Raw genomic sequence first — 20,892 nt, 5'->3', positions numbered from 1 at the left:
GAGCAGTCATTGATTCAAAGGACAGACCTAGTCTTTGGTCTCTGCAAAGCCATATTTTCAGAGGATTAAATGACCACTTTTTCCTCTCCATTCCTCAGAGCTTCTCATCCCTGGGGCTTCATTTTGCATCCCAGGATCAACACAACCAATTAGTCAACTCTTTACAGAAGCAAGAGTAATACACAGTCTAAGGAAGCAGTATGTATAATGTAGTAATTTATTAAAGGAAAAAGCTTGTGATGAATGTACAGGAAATATTTCAATGTTGCTCCTCAAAGAAAAGAATGACAGGTATACACTTCTCAGCAATGATGATAAAAAAGCTGTAATTTTCCAAGCAAATTGTTGGGTGTGATTTACCATTTTATTTTCAAGCTGTGTTTCATAATAGCGGAACTTCTCCAGTACCAACAGCACTTGCTGTCAGGACAAGGGCCACAGAGGTGTGTGCTTTCTCCTCAGATTGCACACACAACACGTGAGGAAGGCTGGCCACATAAACGGTATAAACCACAAAATCTAAAAAGCTTTGGAAGAACTAGTTGAGCAAGTCTGTTAAGAAATATTGCTAGGGCTGAACTGGGGAGTGAAACCTATAGCTGTACACGGCCCCGGGAAGCAAATGGAAATCCTGTGGGGCAGAGCGGGGAGCTGAACTGAGATGCCCCTGAGGCTGTGGCTCACCCAGGTGGTGAATGAAGCCCCAGTGTTTTCACCCAACAGGTTTGATCAGACCTACTCCAAATATGCCTGTTATTTCAGGATCCCCATGTGCCACAGGAAAGGGAGCTAAGTTAGCACCTGAACCCAGAAGAGCCCTTGGTCGAAAAATAGTCACTGCTCTGTAGAGCCAAGCCTGGACCCAGGGCCTGGGCAGATATGTGACAAGACAGCTGTGGCAGTAGTTCAAAAATTGTGTTTTATGATATTATTGCTTTTCCTCCTACCCCTGCTCTGTATCTTCGAGCAGACCCTCTGCCACAGATCCTCCCTCTGCAAGGGAGTACAGGGAATTATTTTTGGAAGCTCCTCAGGTGCTCCAATGTACAGTCAGGGGTGAGGCTATTAGCAGCTGCAGGATGGTTGTTTGGACTTTGAACCCAAAGGTATCCTTAAATCCCCTTAATCTGAAAACATTTAGGCACATTCTTCACAATGAATTGAACAGAATTACTCTCATGCCTAATCCTAAAGCATTTCAGGATCAATCTTCGTCTTGCAGGAGCTGGGCTGTGACAGAGCAAGGCTTTGAACCTCTTTCTTTTGAAACTGTGTTGGGCTGTCTTAACCACAAGACCACAGGTATTTTGAGAGGCTGCTCATTAATGTTTGCAGCATATTTGAAGATCTGAAGATTTGAGAATTCTATAGAAGGTACTACAATAACAGTTGGCTTTCTAGCTTTCTAGAGAAACTGTTGCTTAAGTTACTGGGGATTTTCATTCCTGATTAGGTGGATTTTCTACAAAAACCAGTTGTGATACTGCTGCCAATTCTAATTAAAACCTTTAAATATATGACAACTAGAGAAAAAGAAATTTTAAAAATCAAATATTCTTCTCAGATTTTAGGTATTACTCTTAAAGCTAAGCAGATAGTCAAATGAATTGTTTGAATTCCTATTACTCTTTTTGTCTTAAAAAACCCTAACTTCCGTTTGCAAATAAAGCTCTAGCAGGTAGAGTTAATGTGCCTTTCTTACATTTCAGAGTCTGCAGATAAATTTAGGCTATTAAGAAAAATGGGTGAATTAAAATATTTGTATATCTAATATCCTCTAAAAAGGAGGAGCAAGAAGACTGCAAAAGTGAGCAAAACATTTCTTGTCAAGGTCAGATAGCTTTTTAAAAGAAATGTTTCTAGCTCATGGTTCTACTGTTGCATGTGCACATTCAGCCAGCCAGGCTTTAAATCCCTTTGGCTGTTGTTTTCTGATGTCTGAAGATTTAAGTAAGAGGGGGAGGAAGTGTTAGTGTGATTTAGGCAGAACATAGTCTTCTTGAATAAGGGTCTTCAAATACAATATACAAAGGACTATCAGCATGCTCCATGTAGGAGTAACTCTTGTTTTCCTTCTGTAAATTCCTATCTCCTAAGACCTTATTTTGAGCAAGTTTCCAGGCAAATATGGCACAGGTTGTGCAGACAGTACCACTGATATATGAGAGATGGCCTTCTCTGCCTGGGCCCACAGGTACCCCCTTAGCAGGAGGAGGTTTCCACCACCTGTGTGTGTCTTCAGGGGTGGTGGAGACATCCCATCTGCTCCAGCACCCCTCTTCCTCCTGCACCACCTGCCCATTGCACCCTCGTTCCCTACACTTCCTCAGCTCTGAGCAGTGTGGTGCCTGAAGGGAGCTGAATGGTACCTCAGCCCCCTCCTCTGGTCCAGAGCCAGGAACTCAGCCATGCCATGTCTGCTTCACCTGCACTGTGCCACACCTCGCTCCCCCCACCCCTCCAGGCACCAGGCAGGATTGGGTCCCACTCTGCCTCTGCGTGCCTGTGATTAATGACTGCTGGACAAACATCCACAGCTGGTGGGGCAGACACTGCTTCTGGTAAGTTGGCAAAGTGGTTTTCCTGCTCTAGCAGCATAAATGTCTCCTTGCTAGTGCTAAACTTCCAGAAGTTGTTTGTTTTCCATTTGGGAACATCAATCTTCTGCAGCTGATCAAACTCACTGACCAAGTATGTTCAAATCAAATCCTCCCTCTTCTGTGCCTTTTGGGCAGGGAAATGAAGACCAGATAAAAGAATTTTTTTATTTTTCTATACAAAAATGCTGTCATTGGACTTTAAGTTTCACTTTATATGTTGATATTGGTGAATTTTGTAATTTTACACAAATCTCTTTTGTGCTTTGTTTACCTGAGAGTTAGGTAGTTTCATAGCCAGGTAAAGGGACCTGAGGTAGACCAACATAAATTTATAACCTAATTTCTATTAATTATGAAATACATGTTTAATACATTTATATTTTGCAAAGCAGGTTTGTGATCCTCTTCTTAAACATGCTACCTTAGCACAAGGTGCATTGGAGGAAATGATTTCTATCCAGGGATTTGAGATCCACTTAATAAAACCACCTAGGGGATTAAAAATGCCAACATATGGCAATTCAAGTCCCATATCTTCATTCTTGAAGGAAAAAAATATACTCAATAGAGTTTATAGGATTTTGCTCTGAGGAAAAATTTCAGGAGAAGACCTTTCTCCTTACGGCCTGTGTCAGTTTCGTGCAGAGTCATCAGTGTACATATACATACACGTATGTTTATATGTAGACATATATATACAACTATAGCAGCAGGCAGTGGCAACTTTCACCCAACCAGGAGCTTTGTGTAGGTTGTTTTAAAGCTGAATGGAAGGTAACAAGCACAATCCAAATACAGGATTCAAACTCTGACCCTTAGGAAATAAGTAGTGCAGGAACCCTACTATGGGGGAAAAAAAAAATCTACAATAAATCTGATAGAGACATTACAAATACAGCCATATATATAGGTCTTCCTAACCTACTTTGGTTACTGATAAACCAACCATAACCTTGTATTCAAAATATCACTAGGCAGGCCTATTTCTCTCATCAGGCTACACCAAGATCTCCCACACTGTCATGTATAGAAGAGATCCATCACTAATAGTACTGCTATCAAAGTGAGAAATAGGATGTTGATTCTTGTGCAACAACAGTTTCCCATAGTGTGAGGTTTTTTTAATTACATGCTTATAGAACCAAACCCAGTTCTGAACTTGACTCACTCTGACTCAGTTAAGTTACCTGTTGCAATTTCCGAAAGAACTTTAATACTCACTGACCTTACTGGGAAGTTCTCCATTCCAGGTATGTAGGGTAAGATTTTCTTGCTGTTGAGCAAAGAAGTCCTACTGACTTCTGTGGCCTCTGTGTGTGATTAAGGTAATGCCTGAAAATGTAAATACTAATTTTTTTTTGTTTTGTTTTGGTGGGGGGTTTTTTTGGTTTTTGTTTTTTTTTTTTTTTGTAGTGGCAGTAGTTCAGGTGGTCTCTGAAGCACTATGACTAACAAAAGGTCAGGGATGGTCACCTAATTGCTCATCTGTGGATTATCAATAGAGGCAAAGAGTGGATTTTCTACCCATATACAGGCTTTTGTTCTGGATACTTTAAATTTGTCAATTTTCACAGCTTTCAGCTATGAATATTAAATAAATAAATCTTGAGACTTTCATGAATAATGTAATTAAAATGTAATGTAAAACTTTCTTAGACAATGCTAATAAACATCCCTTCCACTCAAAAATACAAACTGCAATATGCTGACGCCCCTAAAAATTTTTTCAAGTTAATTGAAAATTAGCTTCTTGTGGCCCTGAACAAAACCCACACTTTTTGAACTTGGTATGTGACTTTTGGCTAAACAGTTGTTTATTCATCCCTCTAGAGATGAGTAGCAGCAGTTACCTCTCTTAGAGAAAGGGGCTGCTGCTGTCTGTGCAAATCTGCACAACACCAAGGGGCTTGAGGCATAGCTCTGGTGAGTGGTAGTAAGTCTGGCAACAGACTGAGATACAGCAGCCAGGGGACAAAAGCAGCAATGTAATGTGAAGAGATAGCCTGGTCCAAACTCACTTAACTCTCAACTGTTCATGGAATTTTGGTGTGTTTTCTCTGTACCAGCAGGTCCTTGTGCTAGATCATCTATTGCCTCTCACCCTCATGCTAGTTAAAAACTTGGATGCCATCCTTGTTGTCGATTTGGTTACTTTGTCAAGCATGTGACTATCTATATGTCACAAAAAAATCAGGTCCAGGCAGGTAACCTGGTAGCTCACAGATTTGGTATGGAAAACTATGGCCTTAGAGGCAGGGTCAACAAGACGGTGCTTAGATAAAATGATAAATGCACTGTTAAGCCAGAGTACAGCCAATATAGATGATGAAATGATGCTAAGGTTTTCCAATTATCCAAATACACTTTTTTTTTTTTCTTGAAAGGGTAATTTATTCCCATAGACTTTCTGTTACAGAGAGTCATCTGCCCTCCTTTTGCTGATCAGCTGTCAGGACAGAAGCCTGAAGGTGACAAACACTGTGTAGCTTCTTCTGCCATCTTGACAGGGGTGTGGCTGTGGGTTTAGACAAAAGATTCTTTTGTCTCTCCTCTGGGGTGATGGGAGAGTGCATATTGCTGTGTTTTAGACTGTGAAACCAAGATCATGGTCCATACTGAGCTCTGTGTTGTTAGGCAAACTAGCCTGAGAGCCCTTTGAAAACCTGGCCTGCAAGAGGAAGCAAAAAGGACAAACAAAACAGGGAATCAGCAAACAATTGGTCCAAATTGTCTTCTCAAATCAAATCACTTTTACCACTGGAAAATGGTAACAAAAGAAAAACCGTGCACTTCTGGAGAGCTGGTAGCTGGGTCCTTGGCAGAGCAATGAACTCCATGCAAGGCTGCAAGCAGAGAAAAGGAATGGATATCTTTCCTAATAGCTGATACTGGCTAAAATCTCATAAACTAACCTACAGAGCATCTGAAGACATGCAAAGGACTTATGTAATTTTTTAATCTGGCATTGCCAGAAATCAGACAGAGTTCGGGTTTTTAAAAATTATTATTATTTCTTTTGACAATGAGTATTTTTTTAACAAAAATATTTTATAAACAGAACTTCTAATTGCATCATGCCAGTTGACTACTAGTTAATCTCATCTCAAATAAAGATCAGATTAAGGTGATGCAATCATGAGAAAGATCAACTCAAAGGCAGCTGCAATCTGGGCTTGAAAAGAGTAGCACAGGCTAGGATCCTTTTGAGAAACAGGAGACACACTACCTTTCCCTGTCAGCCCCATTTCATTTGTCCAGAGCAGGCTGTAAAGCAGTTTATGTTGGGGGGCATAATGTAATAAAAGAACAGAGAGGCACTGCAATGTTGTCCTGCTTAAAATATAAATGAATAGATTTGTCACTTTGAAAATTACAAAAAATACTAACCATGGGAACCCAGAAGGCAGAGAATATTTCTCTGCTTGTTTTGAAAGGTTTTACCCCCCTGGACAGTACTGTTTTTGACCTTTGTCCATGGGAAAATTTGCCTAGCCTCTGGGAAGAATTTGCATCTACAATGGTGTGAATTAGGTGATAGAATACTATGTGAGATTATCACAGGGTGAAAAATTTAGAGTTTTTAGGTCTATTTGCATAGTAAATAGATAGAAGTAGAAAACCTAAAAATGGAGGATAAGTTGTAGTTAAAAGCTTCTTTCTCCTTCTTCACTAACTCCATATTTTGCAGCAATAGTGGTTTGGGATGATTGGATAAAGAATTCCGCAGTTCCTGTCTACGGGATTTAGGAACTTGTTGGACATTGGTAAAAAAGTGAAAATATCTTGCATTTTAAGCTTTCATTGGGTAATTTACCTTTAAAAAGCCCGTGAGATCTTGATAAGTTGTCTTCTTGCTGCATTCTGTGCTCTGTGCTATGTCTAAGCCATGCCAGTGGCTTGTACTCCTTAGATAAGAATTAATAAACACCTATCTGGAAACTGAGAAGCATGAAGTCCCATTCGCCTCCTTTTTTCTCCTGGCAAAAATCTGAACGTCTCCCCCATCAGGGAAGACAACAATTAATGACGTGGACAGTGTTAACTGACTACTAATAATGGATTTGTTGGATTGGTAGTCTGCTAGCAAGTGACTACCTCTGCATGCCTTACCCACAAAGTATGGTGCTCATCTGACCCAAAGCAGGCAGAGATACTGGCCCAAGACGTGTGACAGAGAAGGATGACAGCAGATGAGTGTTCCAAGCACCAACGGCCAGAGACATTTGCTATCCTGCCGGCAACCGAGGGAAGCATCTGTGTTGTTAAAACAGAAGCACTGTTACATTACCCCATGTGAAACCATTAGCAGGGCACATAGCAAGGCCCATCTGTTTACTCGGGCCTCTGCGAAGGGGGAGAGCTGCTGTTTTGTTGTTTTCTCAGCATGAATGGCACATGCTTCAATGGGGAATCAGGGAACTTTTGGTTGTTGCACCAATATTAAAGCTGTGAGGAACTGCATTTTAATCTTCCAAATAGGCAGAGAGGTTAACTGATAGCCTTCGTATTTCACAAACTAGAAAGCAAATAAATAAATCAGCTAGAATGAGTTTGCCTTATAATAAAGAACTAAAAATATACCTTCAGCCACTATGTAATAAAAAAAGAAAGAAGAAATTATACTTTTTAGGTATACATGCACACCCCATTTTTTTTTAAACTAGTAGTTCCCCAAACTAGAACTAGAACTAAAACTCTTCCTGACTCCAACAAGGGTCTGCATCAGCGCATGCCAGAAGGCAGCTGTTTGTGCTGCAGTGGGAAAACTGGGCACTGCACAGCTGGGCGCTGCACAGCCACGCATGGACCTGATAACCCCTGTCCCAGAGAGCTTACATTTCAGCTGCATGACTGGGGATAACAGATGGGTCGAGATGGGAGACGATTAAAACAGTGGGATACTGGACAGTCTCAAATCCCAGCTGCTTACCCACTCTCTAACATTGCCAAGTTAAAATTTCACAGTCTTATTTTCACAGCAGAGTTTACTCTGCTCTTTCTCATTGAGGAAGTGGAGCAGTGGGACCTCTGTGCATGCCACAAAAGAGTTTCAGGCTGGAATTTGCTGCTGAACCAGACAGTATTGTGATAGACACAATAAAACCTCTGCTTTCTTCATGTTTCTTTGCTGCATGGAAAAGTGTTTGCAAGGCTGAGGTGCTCAGTGATAGGGCATGGCGGAGGCCAGTGTGCTGGGCACACAGTTCTGGAGGTCAGCCTTTAACCTCTGAGAAGAGGCTGACACTCAGTTGGGCTTACATGGGCTTCGGGAAGCAGCCAGGACACAAGCGACACATTTCCCTTGAGGAAAGGGAGTCTGAGGTGCAGCTGATGGCTTAATGCAACTCCCAAGAGAAGGCAGCAAAACAAAAGTAAACTCCTCTGCTGAAACGGCCTCCACACCCAAGGACGCTTTCAAGTGAGGGATTCAGAAATAAAAACCCCAAATGCCAATACAGGGACAAGCGTGGTTCAGGGCACTCTGCAGCTGCTGCTAAAATTGCCCCAAGGCTGTGACTCACACTGAGCCACCACCGAAGCGGGGTGCACGCCTGGCCGCCGCTCCACCCCACGGGCCGCCCGCCGCTGCCGCGGAAGGATGGCGGGCGACTCCCGAATCGCCGTCTCTCCGGACCTGTCGGAGCGCGAACCCTAAGAAGCTTCTTCTCAGCATTTTCCCAAGCACGAGGCCGGCCCGGGCTGGGCGGGACACGGCACTTGGGGGCGGAGCGGCAGCGGGGCGGGCCCGGCCGTGGCCGGCGGGAGGAGCCGGGTCGGGGAGGGGGCGGCCCGGAGCGGCGCTGCCGGGATGGGAGCGTGAGAGGGGGCGAGTCCGCGGCCGGAGGAGCTGCGGTCTGTCGCGGGGGCTGGTGCCGGCGGGCTTGGACTCGCCATGGAGCCGGTGACCAGGTGGAGCCCGAAGCAAGTGGTGGATTGGACTAAGGGTAAGAGGGAGCCGGGGGAACTTTCCGGCGGCGCGCTGCGGGTGCCCCGCTGCCGCCGCGGCTCCTCTGCCCGGCGGGGCGGCTGCGTGGGCGGCGGGGGAGCGCGGCCTTTGCCAGCGCCAGCCCCGGCCGAGCCCCGGGACTCCCCGGCGTGATGCTCCGGAGCTGGCGGCTTCCCGCGCCCTCCTGCCGGCGCTCCGTGCCTGCTTGTGCCTGCTTCTCCCTGCGGGATTTTTGATTTGGTTTTGTTCTGCTTTGCTTTTTTTTTTTTTTATTTTTGCTTTGACATGGGGAAAGGGAAAGTTTTGCAGCGAGACTGGCTGACTCGAGGTTCCTGTATATATATATATATATATATATGCGCTGCGGCCTCTACCCATGGCTCGGTCCCCTTCTGACTGTGCTCGTCCTGGCCAGCCTGCTTGCATGGAGAGAGGGGTTACCATGCTCTTTCAGGCAGGTAGGATCGTGAAACCACGGAGTCGTTTAGGTTGGAAAGGTCCTATGAAAGTTAACTTTCAGCTTCTCAAGCGAAATCCATTCACGGTTCGGAAAAACTTCAGGTTTGTAAGTTAAGCAAGAAGTTTTTAAACTAGCTCAAGTAAGCAAGAAGTCTTAATCCTGTTCAGCGATGATGGGACTGAAGCGCTGTGCTCCCTCTCGGAGAGGTGAATAGCGGCCCCTTCGTCCGCCAGTCTATCCATCCATCCATCCATCCATCCATCCATCCATCCATCCCTCCCACCTCTCATCTCCCGGGTGTGTGCTTGTGTCTCTCCCTCTCCCGCCTACTAAAACATCGTCCTCTGCTTCGAGGTTTGTTCGCAGTGCTGACATAGCAGCGAAAGCCTCGCCGGGACCGCTGTGCGAAGCCCGCTTGCTCCTGCGCCCGGCCCCGGGGTTCTCTGGGGGGCGGGATGGGCTGCGGGCGCCCCGCTCCTGCCGCCGGCGTTTCGGCAGCGCTGGGTGTTACCGGGGCTTTTTCTGAGGGCAGGTTCAACCCCGCCTTGTCATGCTCCGCTTGGACCCTGCGAGTGCTTTCCGAATGCCGACCGGGGCGTTGATGTCGCAGTTCCCGCTCTTCAGGGAATGAATCAAAAGGGAAGTAGAGCTATGAGTTAGGTGAGGGATTTATGACTTCTGGAGCGTACGTCTCTTTTTTTTTTTTTTTTTTTTCTTGTAGCATTACGTTTTAGTGTGATCCTCTTTGGTTACATAAAGTGCTTTCACAGGCTTAGCTGGAGTTTAAGTTGATGAGAAGTTAGGAATGTTCTGAGAGGTGAAAGTTTGCCCGGATTAGAAGCGGCATTCGCTCCCAGCAGCCATTACCGCCGTGTCTCAGGACCATGATGCTCACTGGACTGCGTGCCTGTGGTCAGCGCTTGGCAAGAGCGCGGCTCAAAACTGAGGCAAATTTGGAAAGCAGACTCGTGTTTTCAGACAGCGAGAGATGGATACTCCCAGCCCTCCTGAGCGTGAGCATGTGTGTGAAGGGGCCGGTGCCAGTGAGGGACTGTCCAAGCAGCCTTTGTGAGGAGAGGATTCCACACAAACGTGCTGTGCAGTTATGCGTTAACATATAAATAACTTCCACAGAAAGATCTCTCCTTTTTTATGCTTGGTATTGGTTTAAACAGGAGTGCATTGTTCCAATGAAATAAGCCTTTTGCTTTGGCATGTGGAATACTTGTATAAAACTTTTCCCTCATTGTGTTTTTTTCTCTTTGGTGCTGAAAGTTTGTTACCTTGCCAGATTAAAGAGTAAACCTGCTAATCACTTTAAAAGCCTTTATTATTCTTAAGCACGCTTCGCTTCCTTTCTTGCATACTTTATTTTACTTGCAGGTTCCTTGAACAGGCAGCTCTTCAGCTGGACCCTCAATTAGTGTTATGCAGAATAATTTAAGGGCTGGCTGTAGTTGGGAGGTGGATCTTCTGACTAATGCAAACACGTGTACTTTGAAATGTAAAGGAATAAATTAAAGACTGCTGGTGACTTTTGTTTGTGCTGTTGTTTTTCAGTTTCTAGGTAAGCGTTCAACTTCTTTAGTACACAGAGTCATTTTATGCCACTCCCTGCGTGACAAGACCATAATAAAGAAATGACATGTGGAAAATTTTTCTTTATGGTTATACTTTCATCTCTGCACATGAAAATAGACACTTTAATAGCTAGCTAACAGCCTTATTAGCACAATGTTTCATAGTTTATTTTCAGTCTGAAATAGTTATTTACTGTGTAGTTCGCAACCACTGGGTTTCATGTTTGACCAAGACCAATTTATTTTACCTTATGATTACATTTAATTCTCAAGATTAGTTTTATGAAACAAGTGATTGGAGGGGAGCTTGTGCTATTTGTTTTCTTACACATGCCTTCTGTGAGAAGTGATGCCACGATCTTTACTGAACTGGTTGAACTCTTAGGAAAATTATTAGGCTGGTGATATCTGCTGCCAGTAGTTAGTGCTGCGGTGCCATGGAGATGTATTTTAGGAGCATGACGTAAAAAACTGCTGGGAGATGCCAGCTCTCAGTGGGGAGATTGGTTTTGCAGATGATGATTCTTACTTATCATACAACAATAAAAAATGTCTTGGCAAAATGTAGAGAATGGTGGACGTAAGAGGTCTGATTCAGTCCATTTTAATGTTCAATGTGAAACAGAATATTTGTCCAGGAACATTTCCCCTTCTCTCGCCCCCTTCCAAATTTTTTACAATCAAACTTTGATAAATTAAAGTTTTTAAAGTAACTTTTCCAGATCAAAAGGAATCTTGGAAACATCCCCTTTTCCATGAAACAAACCCCTAAAAGCAAAATCCCAAAGTGGGCAGTATGACCACTGCTGGACAGCTTATTTAGTCTTGGTCAACTTACTTTTTTTTTTTTTTTTTTTTTTTTGAGTTGCTTTTAAGTAACTTTTTTAACAAGGTAACTCTAGTTCTGAAGAGTTTTGCTCTGTGATTTTGAGTTGTTCAGTCCTTGGTAAATGCTGCATTTATCTAGAATTTAGAATAGAACCTATCAAGTAGTAGTAAGCTGAACATAAATATTTTTAGATATTTGTAGTCAGGTTTTAAATAAAAAGTGCTCTGTTCATTGTTACCAACAACAGCTGATACAAAACACAGTTGCTTGTCTTCTCTTGCTAATTCAGACTAGAATGCTGCTATTTTTTGTGAACAAGTGTGTTTTTTCTGGCACAGGGCACTGTACTGTCAATAGTTGGCTATGCAGCTAATAAGAGCTGGTCTAGTTAAACTGAAGCTGCAGAGGAAGACTTGTGCCTTTATTGCTAGCAATTTTCTGTGTACATGAAACATTTCTCAAGCTTTGACCAAGGATAGGATAACTTTTTAACTACAGCATCAATGTTTGAAAACAATCTGTAGGTTTTTTTTTTTATAAGCACCACCCCTATTTTTGTCTGGAAGGAGTGATGGTGTAGTTTTAGGTTTCTCTTACAGCGCAATGAATTTGGGTAGTATTTGGGGGCCATATTCAATCACGAAAAGGTATGTATTTGCCTAGGATGCTGTGTTGATTTACTTGTGGCTGGGCTGGCATGGAGTTTATGCTCTTTGAACAATATTGTCTGCACTGTTTCCTAACTAGGCTGAGAAGATGTGTTTGGGGTTTGTTTTTCTGGGTTGTTTTGAGTTGATCCTTGTTTGGTACAGCCTAACATCTGGATAGTCTTGTAGTTGACCTGTGATCTTGCTTTTGTGCAGTGTAAGATGCTCAGGGGCTCAAAGTCCTCACCTGTATATTACAGCACTCTCTTGTGTGCTTGAATTTCTCCAGAGTTCCTCAGGAGGTATTCCTAGAGTTATTCAGGTTGTTGCAGGGCAGGTGAGTGGCCATGGAAGTTGTAGCACATCTGCAATACACTATATAAAAGTGACTTTATTTTACTGGCATAACAACAATTTGAAGGAGACAGAGTGATTTGATGGTATGGTGAAACTTTTTCTGGTCTCAGAAGCCCTGGTTGCTGGAAACCCCTCAGCTAAGGTCATTCCTCAAAAGATGTGAGGAAGAAGAAAGCAGCGTTTGGCATAGAGCTCCTGTGTGAGAAATGTCACTGTCGTCTTGGAGAACATCTCTGTGCCTCCTCTTTGTTTGCCTGACAGCCTGATCTGTCTCTTCCCCCTTTCCCCAGGCTTCACATACTTATGTGAGTTGTGACTTTGAACCAAATTTTACACGGTAAAGACAGTTTGCCATGCTTGTGGTTAGTTAGCAGCCTCTGTTGTGAGGCTCCATTGCAGTCTGGCCTTTGTCGCAGGAGCTGTAGACTCAGCTGGGGATCACGCGTCTGCTTTGGGCTCATTATTGCACTCCAGGTTCAGTTATTCCCTTTCTCAGTAGTTCATGGACATTACTTATTCTTCCATCTGTTATGTCATGAAGTACTCAGATTTCCATTCCTGGTAAAGCTGTTGGGCAACTACATTTATAGATATGTCTGGGAGAAGAGGGAGAAATATGCTAATTTATTAATAGTTAGCAATTAATCGTGAGGGCCTGGTGTTCTTTTTTTAGAGCTATCTTGCTTACCCAGGGAGATTTCAACAAGGTCAGTCTTGTTAATTGTGTGTGCTGGGAGCTGCAAACCAGAGCTGGGTTTTAGAAACAAATATGGGTGATGCTTAGCACTGGAGTTATTTTTTAGCTTTCCATGTTAGACACTCTCAAGTGAATGCTGTTGTGTTCAAATTGTTTGGGAAAATCTAATACTAAGAAACCCCTGGTTATTTTGTAAGACAAGAAGAATATCTTACTTTTAGTGAGGACTAGCAGGGAGAGCTGCCCATAACTGGGATACAGAAGAATCCCTTTCCTCTTTCCTAATGTTTACTTGGTTACCTAAAAAATACTCTGTAATAGTATTTGTTAAATAGATCAGAAAATGGTATTGAAACTTCTCTTTGCAGAGCTGAGCTTGCCCATAATGTTTTACTAGCAAAAGGTGGAATATACTAAATACATCTATTTATATTTATTTGTGGGCTGCAACGAAGTAAAAACTTGCACAACAAGTTTGTACTGCTGCAGTCTTAAAATTATTCATGCATTGTTGCTAAGATGAGTGAATGCGTATGGAAAAATAAATCAAAGGTGGCCTCTGTGTTCATGTGTTTAGATCAAGTTTTCATGGTTGTTTGCTGTGTTGCACTTTCTTGAGCTGCTTTTGGGTTGTGATTTTTTTTCCCCTTGATCTTTTCATATTCACAGTCCACTCTGTTTATTTGCCATTAAGTTGCTGTTCAAACTACTATAACCAAACATCAGAAAGTCTAAAAGTTGAATGCTGTCAGCATAATGTCTGGAAAAGCAGCATTTTAATAGCTAAAATCACAGCAGGCATTAGTGGGAAGTTGATTGCGACTTTATAGAATGTAGTGAAACTGCCTAGTTAAAGGTGCAGAGATTGGCCAGTGTGTAGGCTGCTTTTCTCCTTTCTTTGAAACTTTTCCTTGAGGGACAGAAAGTAATTTGTATCTGTTGTTGGAGACTTCCGAAGGAAAAGCCTCATTTTTGATGAAATATTGTGTGGGCTCCAGATTCTCAGAACTCTTGTTACGTGTTCTTTCCTTGCACTTCTTGCCTGGAACCCTGTGTTTTCAGCATGCAAATCTTCTTGAACGGGAGTCATGCCTCTCCCTGTTTTTACACTCTTTAGCACATTGCAAGAGCTACAGGAAGACAAAGTACAGGGCACTGGATAAAAATGTATGCTGAAATTTGCCATGATGATTTGTTTTCTTTAGTAAACGACCCCAACAAAAAGCTGCTACTCAACACGTGTTGCAGGATGAATTGCAGTTATGAGTGATGTGTGCATACAGCCTGTTAGCAAGCACTCAAAAGTATGTGGGGGGTTTTGGGTGGTGTGTGTTTGTTCCTTTTTGTCTCTTAAATCAAAATTTCTGCATTGCCTGGTTTAAGTCCTGGAGCACAGATGATGACTAGTCACAGAGAACTGCAGAAGAGGTGGCAAGACTGCTCAGTTTTTGGCTTGCTGTATCATCTTAGGACAAGATTTTCACTGATGCTTCACAGAGAAGGCATATTAATAATAAGTCTAAACAGTGCCTCTGTGAATTAAGTGAAAAATGTTGATTTCAGCTGTATATTTTCCATAGAAGTGATGATATTGGTCTGAATTTGTACCTTGTCTTTTCCTGATAGTATCACACAGTCAAGTCTTGGCTTTGTAGAAGAATGATGTATCTGCAGTGTTTCTCCTTGCTCTGTCCTCCCCACCCGCCAAATATCTAAGTCCTGTCAAAAGGAGGAGGTAGTGAGGTACTGACCAATGGCAAGGCACATTTGAGGAGAGGAAAGGAAGGGTGGACAGGTGTTAATTGAACTGGGGTCTCTATAGCAACCTCTCACAAGTTTATGGTAGCTCTTCAGGCCCCAGCTGCTTGTGGTCATGGGATAGCTCAAGATTTTAGTGTGTTTGTTCACAGGGCTGCAGTAAGAGACAGGAGATTCAAATAAAAATGCTGTTTGACTGTGAGTCTGTGACTGATGTTAGACATGGTATAGAGTCCTTGTGCCATTCGGGTTCTCATTACCAGCATGAGATAACTTCGGAGTCTGAGTCTATCATTCAGATCCCTGGGCCGTGCTTCCTTTGCGTAAGGAAATTGCCTGTGGGTCTCCATATGCTTGCCTCCATCTTTTCAGACTACAAGCAATAATGTTTCACAGCTTGGAGGATCTGCAGGAGGTACACTGAATCAGCCTGATCTGTTTCACTGGCTTTAAACATTCATTACCTATTAAAATAGGTATTTATGATATTATGAAATGTAGCTAATTTTCATCAAACATCACACATGCTGGACAAAACCAAGCATCTGTGTTTGATTTGGTGAGATCAGATTGCTGACCCCTGTAACTCTGGTCTACAGTTATGCATTCAGCATCTGTCTGAATTCTGTTGTAATACTGTATCAGTGCTGTGTTAAAGTAGTTTCTTATACGTGCTTCTCTATGAACCCTTTTGTATGAAGAGTGTTCTTTGTCACTGTAATGCCAAATTATTTTTTTGGACTGTTGCTTACACTGGTAGTTAGGTGTAGGCAAGCAAAGTGTATGGTGTGCTGTTGCAATCAAAGCTTTGTGGCATAAATGTGATCTTATCTTTCACCTTGATCAAAGCAAAGAACTTAATTGGTGCTCATCAAGGGCTAAGGCTTCTGCTAAGCAAGTGTTGGTACACGCTTCTGGGCTAATCAACCTGATGTCTCTGTCTTGGGCGTGCAAAATGAATGTTGCTTAGGTTGCCATCCTTTTATCATTATGTTTCTTTATCTCACAGAGTCTTTAGTGAAATGAATTTGGCTGGGTGAATACTCTATTAAAAGCTCTCCAATAAGCCCATTTTGTCATTAAATATAAGAGATCATCTCTGGTACAGGTGCTTTTCAAGCCAGAAGAGAAGGACTCAGGGTTTTGCAGGAGGCAGAACGCTGTACCTGAGCAGGTATCTGAGCACTGCACTGCTGAGATGTGTGCTTTGCCATGGGGGTGGCGAGGGAGAAGGGAACAAAAAGAGATGAAGACTTATTTTACCTCCTCTGCCCCCCTTAAAAGGACTTGCCCTGAGTAGGGAGGGCTCTAGAAACAAGTTCGGACATGCCTGAAGTATGTGGCCTGAAAAACATGTGTAGTGGATGGAGATGTGTCCAGAGAGTATTGCAGAGGAAAGGTTGAAACCTAGTGAAATTCACATACCTACTCTGGCATGAGACTTGTTTCTTCCTCCCTGTCTGGTTCTAGTCACAAGGTGCTGGATTCTGTTTGTATTCTGTCAATTTCACCGAACAGAATTATAAAAGTATTATGGCAAAAGTTACACTTAGTAATTGTTGGCATTCCTAAAGTGAGCTGTAATGGAAACTTTGGAAGAAAGAGGAGACAAAAGATAAATATGCTATAAATTCTGTATGTTTGTATTCTTTCTCATCAAAATTTGTAGTATTTCTTGTAGTATTTGGACTTTGTTTTTACCAGATGGTGTAATATACCTCTTGTGAAATATAATCCCTGTGTCAACATAAAAGCATTGTAGTTGCTTCCTTGTATTTCAAAAGAGTTCATCTTTTCTCTTAACTATACCTACTTCACACTATTTCAGACAGTAACATTGGATAAAGAAATCTATGTGTTTGAAACAAGGACTTGGAAATCAAACCTGCCAATAACATTGTGATATCTTACTGGTTTTGGTTTTATCTCCTCATAACATGTCTTCTCAGACCACATCATGGTGCTTAGGTTCCAAGCTAGTTAGCATCTTTGGTGTATAAATCATCTCTTCAAACAAGACAATTGACAGTTGGACAATCTTGTTGGATGGGGCCATGGTACCAGTAGCAACGATGTGTGGCTGCTTTTATTGTAGTAAGATTATTACTGTCTTCTCAAGGTGATGTATCTGGAGAGGAATTCCAGCTCCCAGTAGAGTCAGTCCTGTGTTAGACGTGTCTGGAGACTTTTGTTGAGCTGCCCTTCATGTAAATGATAATTTCCAAGATTGTCAGGTTGTGTGCACACTTGCAGGTTTGCTCAAATTAACATGGCTTGCAGAATACTGAATGGACTGTGTGGTTTCTAACACATGTATAATTGAGCATAATGCATGTAAATTTTATTGTCCAATATCATCCTCCCTTTTCCAAGGGTTAAGAGAGTGTTGAAATGATAGTTGGAAACTTAATTATCTCTTGTGGCTTTATTGAATTATATTTTACTCTTTAATATTCTTCCCTGTCATTGAGTGTTCTCAAAAATGTGTTAACTTCTGAAAACTAATTTTCTGTTAAGATTTAAACTATTTTCGTTCTGCCTACATTAGCCCCCTAGCAGCTTTCTTAGCCATATATGCATGGTCCCTCCCTTGAAATGCTTTTTGCACCTTGGAATTATGCACGGTCTGAAAGTTGGACCAAAAAAACTGTACTGTGTAACAGATTTTTAAAAAAAACCAAAACCCACACCAAGTTTAGCTGTGAGAAATATGCAAATAGCCATCAATCAAATTGCCTGACTTCCCTACAAATATCTGATGGTGCTTTGTTGTGGCTTAAAAGTATCAGGGAGACTTGTTTGGAGCTTCAGCAGAGGGTCAGAAATAGCTTGACACCACCCCCACTAGGAGGGTAGAATATCTGCTCACATATTGCCTCTTCATCATCACAAAAAATGAGGATGTCAGATGGAGTGGCTGAGGTACTTGAAGGGCTCTTCCCTGCCCTCTCCTGTTCTACTTTTCGTGTAGGAAGGAGGTAGGTCTCCTGGTCAGTTTAATGGTATTTTGGACTTGTGTATGATTCAGACAGAACCCTCAGCTTTGCCACTGGTGATCTTAAGATACCTTTGGCTTTGTTATGGTTGGGATGTTGCACTTGAACTCTGAGGTCTCTGCTAACTCAGGCTGAATGGTGTGAAATAAGGAAAATGGGTCAGGCAGCTGATTGTTTCAAGCAATTGCTTTAGATGTTTAAAGTGATTATAAAATTATGGAGAAGCTGAAAGATTTGGTGTTCGACTGCTCAGTTGATAAACGTTGTTTTTTGATCCAGTTGTGATGTGCTTTAAAATGCCTGTTGTATTGGGTGCCTCGAGGCAGTACATCCTGGTTCGTGGAAGGCACTCCGAGGGCTGCGTAAAGTAATGCAAACAGTAACTTTTAAGAAGATAGTATTCCTGATGGAAATGTTGTGGGGCTTTTTGATATGAAATGATGTATGCATCTAAGTAATGACAGCATCTCCTAGGAGAATCCAGTAGTGACTCCTGGGGATCTATGATGGAAAGAGGTATGCACCATCAGCATATTTCTGTTAATGTCATGTCATGCAGCTTGTTATGTCACTCAGCTTGTCATTCATCAGCAGGTACTGATGACTGGTGATTCTCATGTGCCTGTGCTTATTTATTCCTCCCTGGTGACTGTCAGACGGTAAGGTGCTAGGCATCCATGTTTTGTAACCATGGAAGAGGTTGTCATCCAAAAGCTTGACTATCTGGCAGCTGCATCAGCTGTTGCCTTGCAGCAGGCTGCTCCCTGACTTGCTCATGGGTGGAACGGTAATCACAGTGTTTGCGAGGGTGCACACACAAAGGAGAGGCAGATGTGAGTAATGGACCCTGCTGCAATCAGCCAAAACACTTCCACATGGTGCTGTGAGAAGGCAGCCAAACCAGATTAAAGGGATCATCCCATTTCTTCTTGGGAGACAAGAGGCAGGCAGTTTTGCAATATTTCTTTTTGTTTCTACTGTGGGAACAGGCAACAGAGTGTTAATTGTCTGAGTTGAAGAAAAGGGGCTCTTGTGACTAATGAACTACTCCTTCAACCACAAAAACCTTGCAACTTTTGAAAGACAAGCTCTTAATTGTGTGGTGGCCATGGGGTGGGAGGGGTTGTTGCTTCATATTAAGCACATAAAGTTATCAGGCACACAGGGTTCATGTGCTAGACACACAAACAAGAAATGTAGAGTTTACTGTTACTGCTTTTGGAAAATGAAATAGCTTCGTGCTTGACCTCTTGAAGGATGGTATTTATTTTAGGGCCAGCAAAGACCAATAATGAATATAAAAATTATTCTTGCTGCAAAGATGTTGACTTATTGTCCTCGTGGAAGGGCCATAACCTATTACAGCTGACAAGGCATGGAAACAGTCACCTTAGGAGGCATGCTTTGAAGGGGACAGTGCTTTTGTGTTGCCTGCAGTCATTGTATAAATACTGTGATTAACATTAATATTGCATGTGATTGAATAGTGTGCTTGTAGTTACTTCCATTTTATTAATTTGGAAGTGTAATTCTCTGTGCTTCTGTGAAGTTCTTTGCTACAATAAACCAGATGGGCAGAGGCTTGGTGATGAGATGTATGTGTGGGCTGATGGAAGCCCAACTCCAGATAAAATGGACTGAAGGTTGATTTTTGCCTCCAGGTGGGATGGGTTGTTTGTTTTTCAAGTTGAGTGTGGCTTTGCCAGGAAGTTTTGCCATGCAGTCATCTCTAAAGACTTCCCTTGCTGGGGGTTTTGGCATGGAGGTGGGTGGTGGTCTGGCCTGTCCCCTCTGTCCATAAGCTCTCCAGGCCTGAGCAGTTTCCTCTCTAGGAACAGGGATTGAGGAGCTGCTGTTAGCTCTGGCTTGCAAGTAAATACATATTTTTGGTTTCTGTGGCTCTGATTCCAGCATCTTTTCAGCAGGATTAGTGTGTGTGTGTGAGATGGGTAACAGCAGTTGAAGTTTAGTGTCTGCAGACCGAGAGGTTGAAGACAGTTTTGTATCTCTTAGAATTGAAAACATTGGGGTAAAATAAATGTCTGTTCTATTTCACATGAGTGGGATGGGATATCTAGAGGGAGTAACTTTGGGATAAGAAGACTTCTATGTTGCCCTGTTTATTATATGCTTGTAATGTTCTCCTGTAGATTGCTTTTGAGATATTGCTACTTCTGTCAATTTAAAATAAACATTAAGAGGAAAAAAATGCAAAGACATTTTTGTACTTGTGCAGTTGAAGCTGTGTGACTGTCTAAAAGTCAGTTAAGTGGTCTCTTTGGGGTGAATGGCTGCAATGAAAACTTTCAATAGCAATTTCTCATCAACTTTCCTCTTGTGGCTGTACTTCCCTTTATTCCTTGTATTTTCTTGTTAATGAGATCTTTCCTAGACGATATTCTGTCACAATGGTCTTACTTGGATAACTTGTCACTTACTTGACATAACTTACTTGTCTCCTGGCTTTTTTATAACAGTTTTCAGAGGTATTTGGACTTCTTTTCCCCTCAGTAAAGAGCATGCTTATAGGTGTGACAAAAGGCAGCACACATTTTTAAAAAAAAATTTAATTGTATTAGCCCTTGTGGGGAAAACCCTCATTCTTTTCCAGCTAATGGTAAGCAGAAGACAGGAGTGTTTGGTGGCTTCTGTGATGACAGCTTGCAAATAAGTTGTTCACAATTTTCTGCTTACGAGTCTGTATTACTGGTGCAGAGGGCACTGCTGGAGCTGGTGGGTTTCCTGGAAATTTTAGTAGAGAGAACATGGGGAAGGTGTCGCTCGCTCAGCAGCGGTTTTGGTTTGGGGATGTGCAGCCAAGTCTGAATAAACAGACAGTTGAGACACTTGCTTTGCTGTTTCAATAACTACTAGATATCACAAATGCCTTTAATTTAGAAAGTAAACCCTCTTCCTTCCTCTTCTGCACCCCCTTCTCTTCCCTTCCCCAACCATTCTCCACCTTCTGTAACACCTAATGATTAACTCGTCTGTAAATAAGGTCACTACAGTACCTGTAGG

The 20,892-nt window shown here is 42.4% G+C and overlaps 1 protein-coding gene across 1 annotated transcript in view; it reads left to right on the top strand.

Moving 5' to 3' along the window:
* The first annotated feature begins 8,385 nt into the window (after positions 1-8,385).
* Positions 8,386-20,892, top strand: part of CNKSR3 (CNKSR family member 3) — a 52,453-nt gene continuing 39,946 nt past the window's right edge. The window contains exon 1 of the mRNA XM_048299866.1: positions 8,386-8,545. Within this exon, the coding sequence (XP_048155823.1) occupies positions 8,494-8,545 (52 nt within the window). The 5' untranslated portion in view covers positions 8,386-8,493. The remainder of the gene's footprint in view (positions 8,546-20,892) is intronic.

Source organism: Corvus hawaiiensis, chromosome 3 (assembly GCF_020740725.1).
Source record: "Corvus hawaiiensis isolate bCorHaw1 chromosome 3, bCorHaw1.pri.cur, whole genome shotgun sequence".
Taxonomy (NCBI): domain Eukaryota; kingdom Metazoa; phylum Chordata; class Aves; order Passeriformes; family Corvidae; genus Corvus; species Corvus hawaiiensis.
Note: the sequence above shows the minus strand (reverse complement) of the source record. Positions and strands in the feature narration are given on the sequence as shown.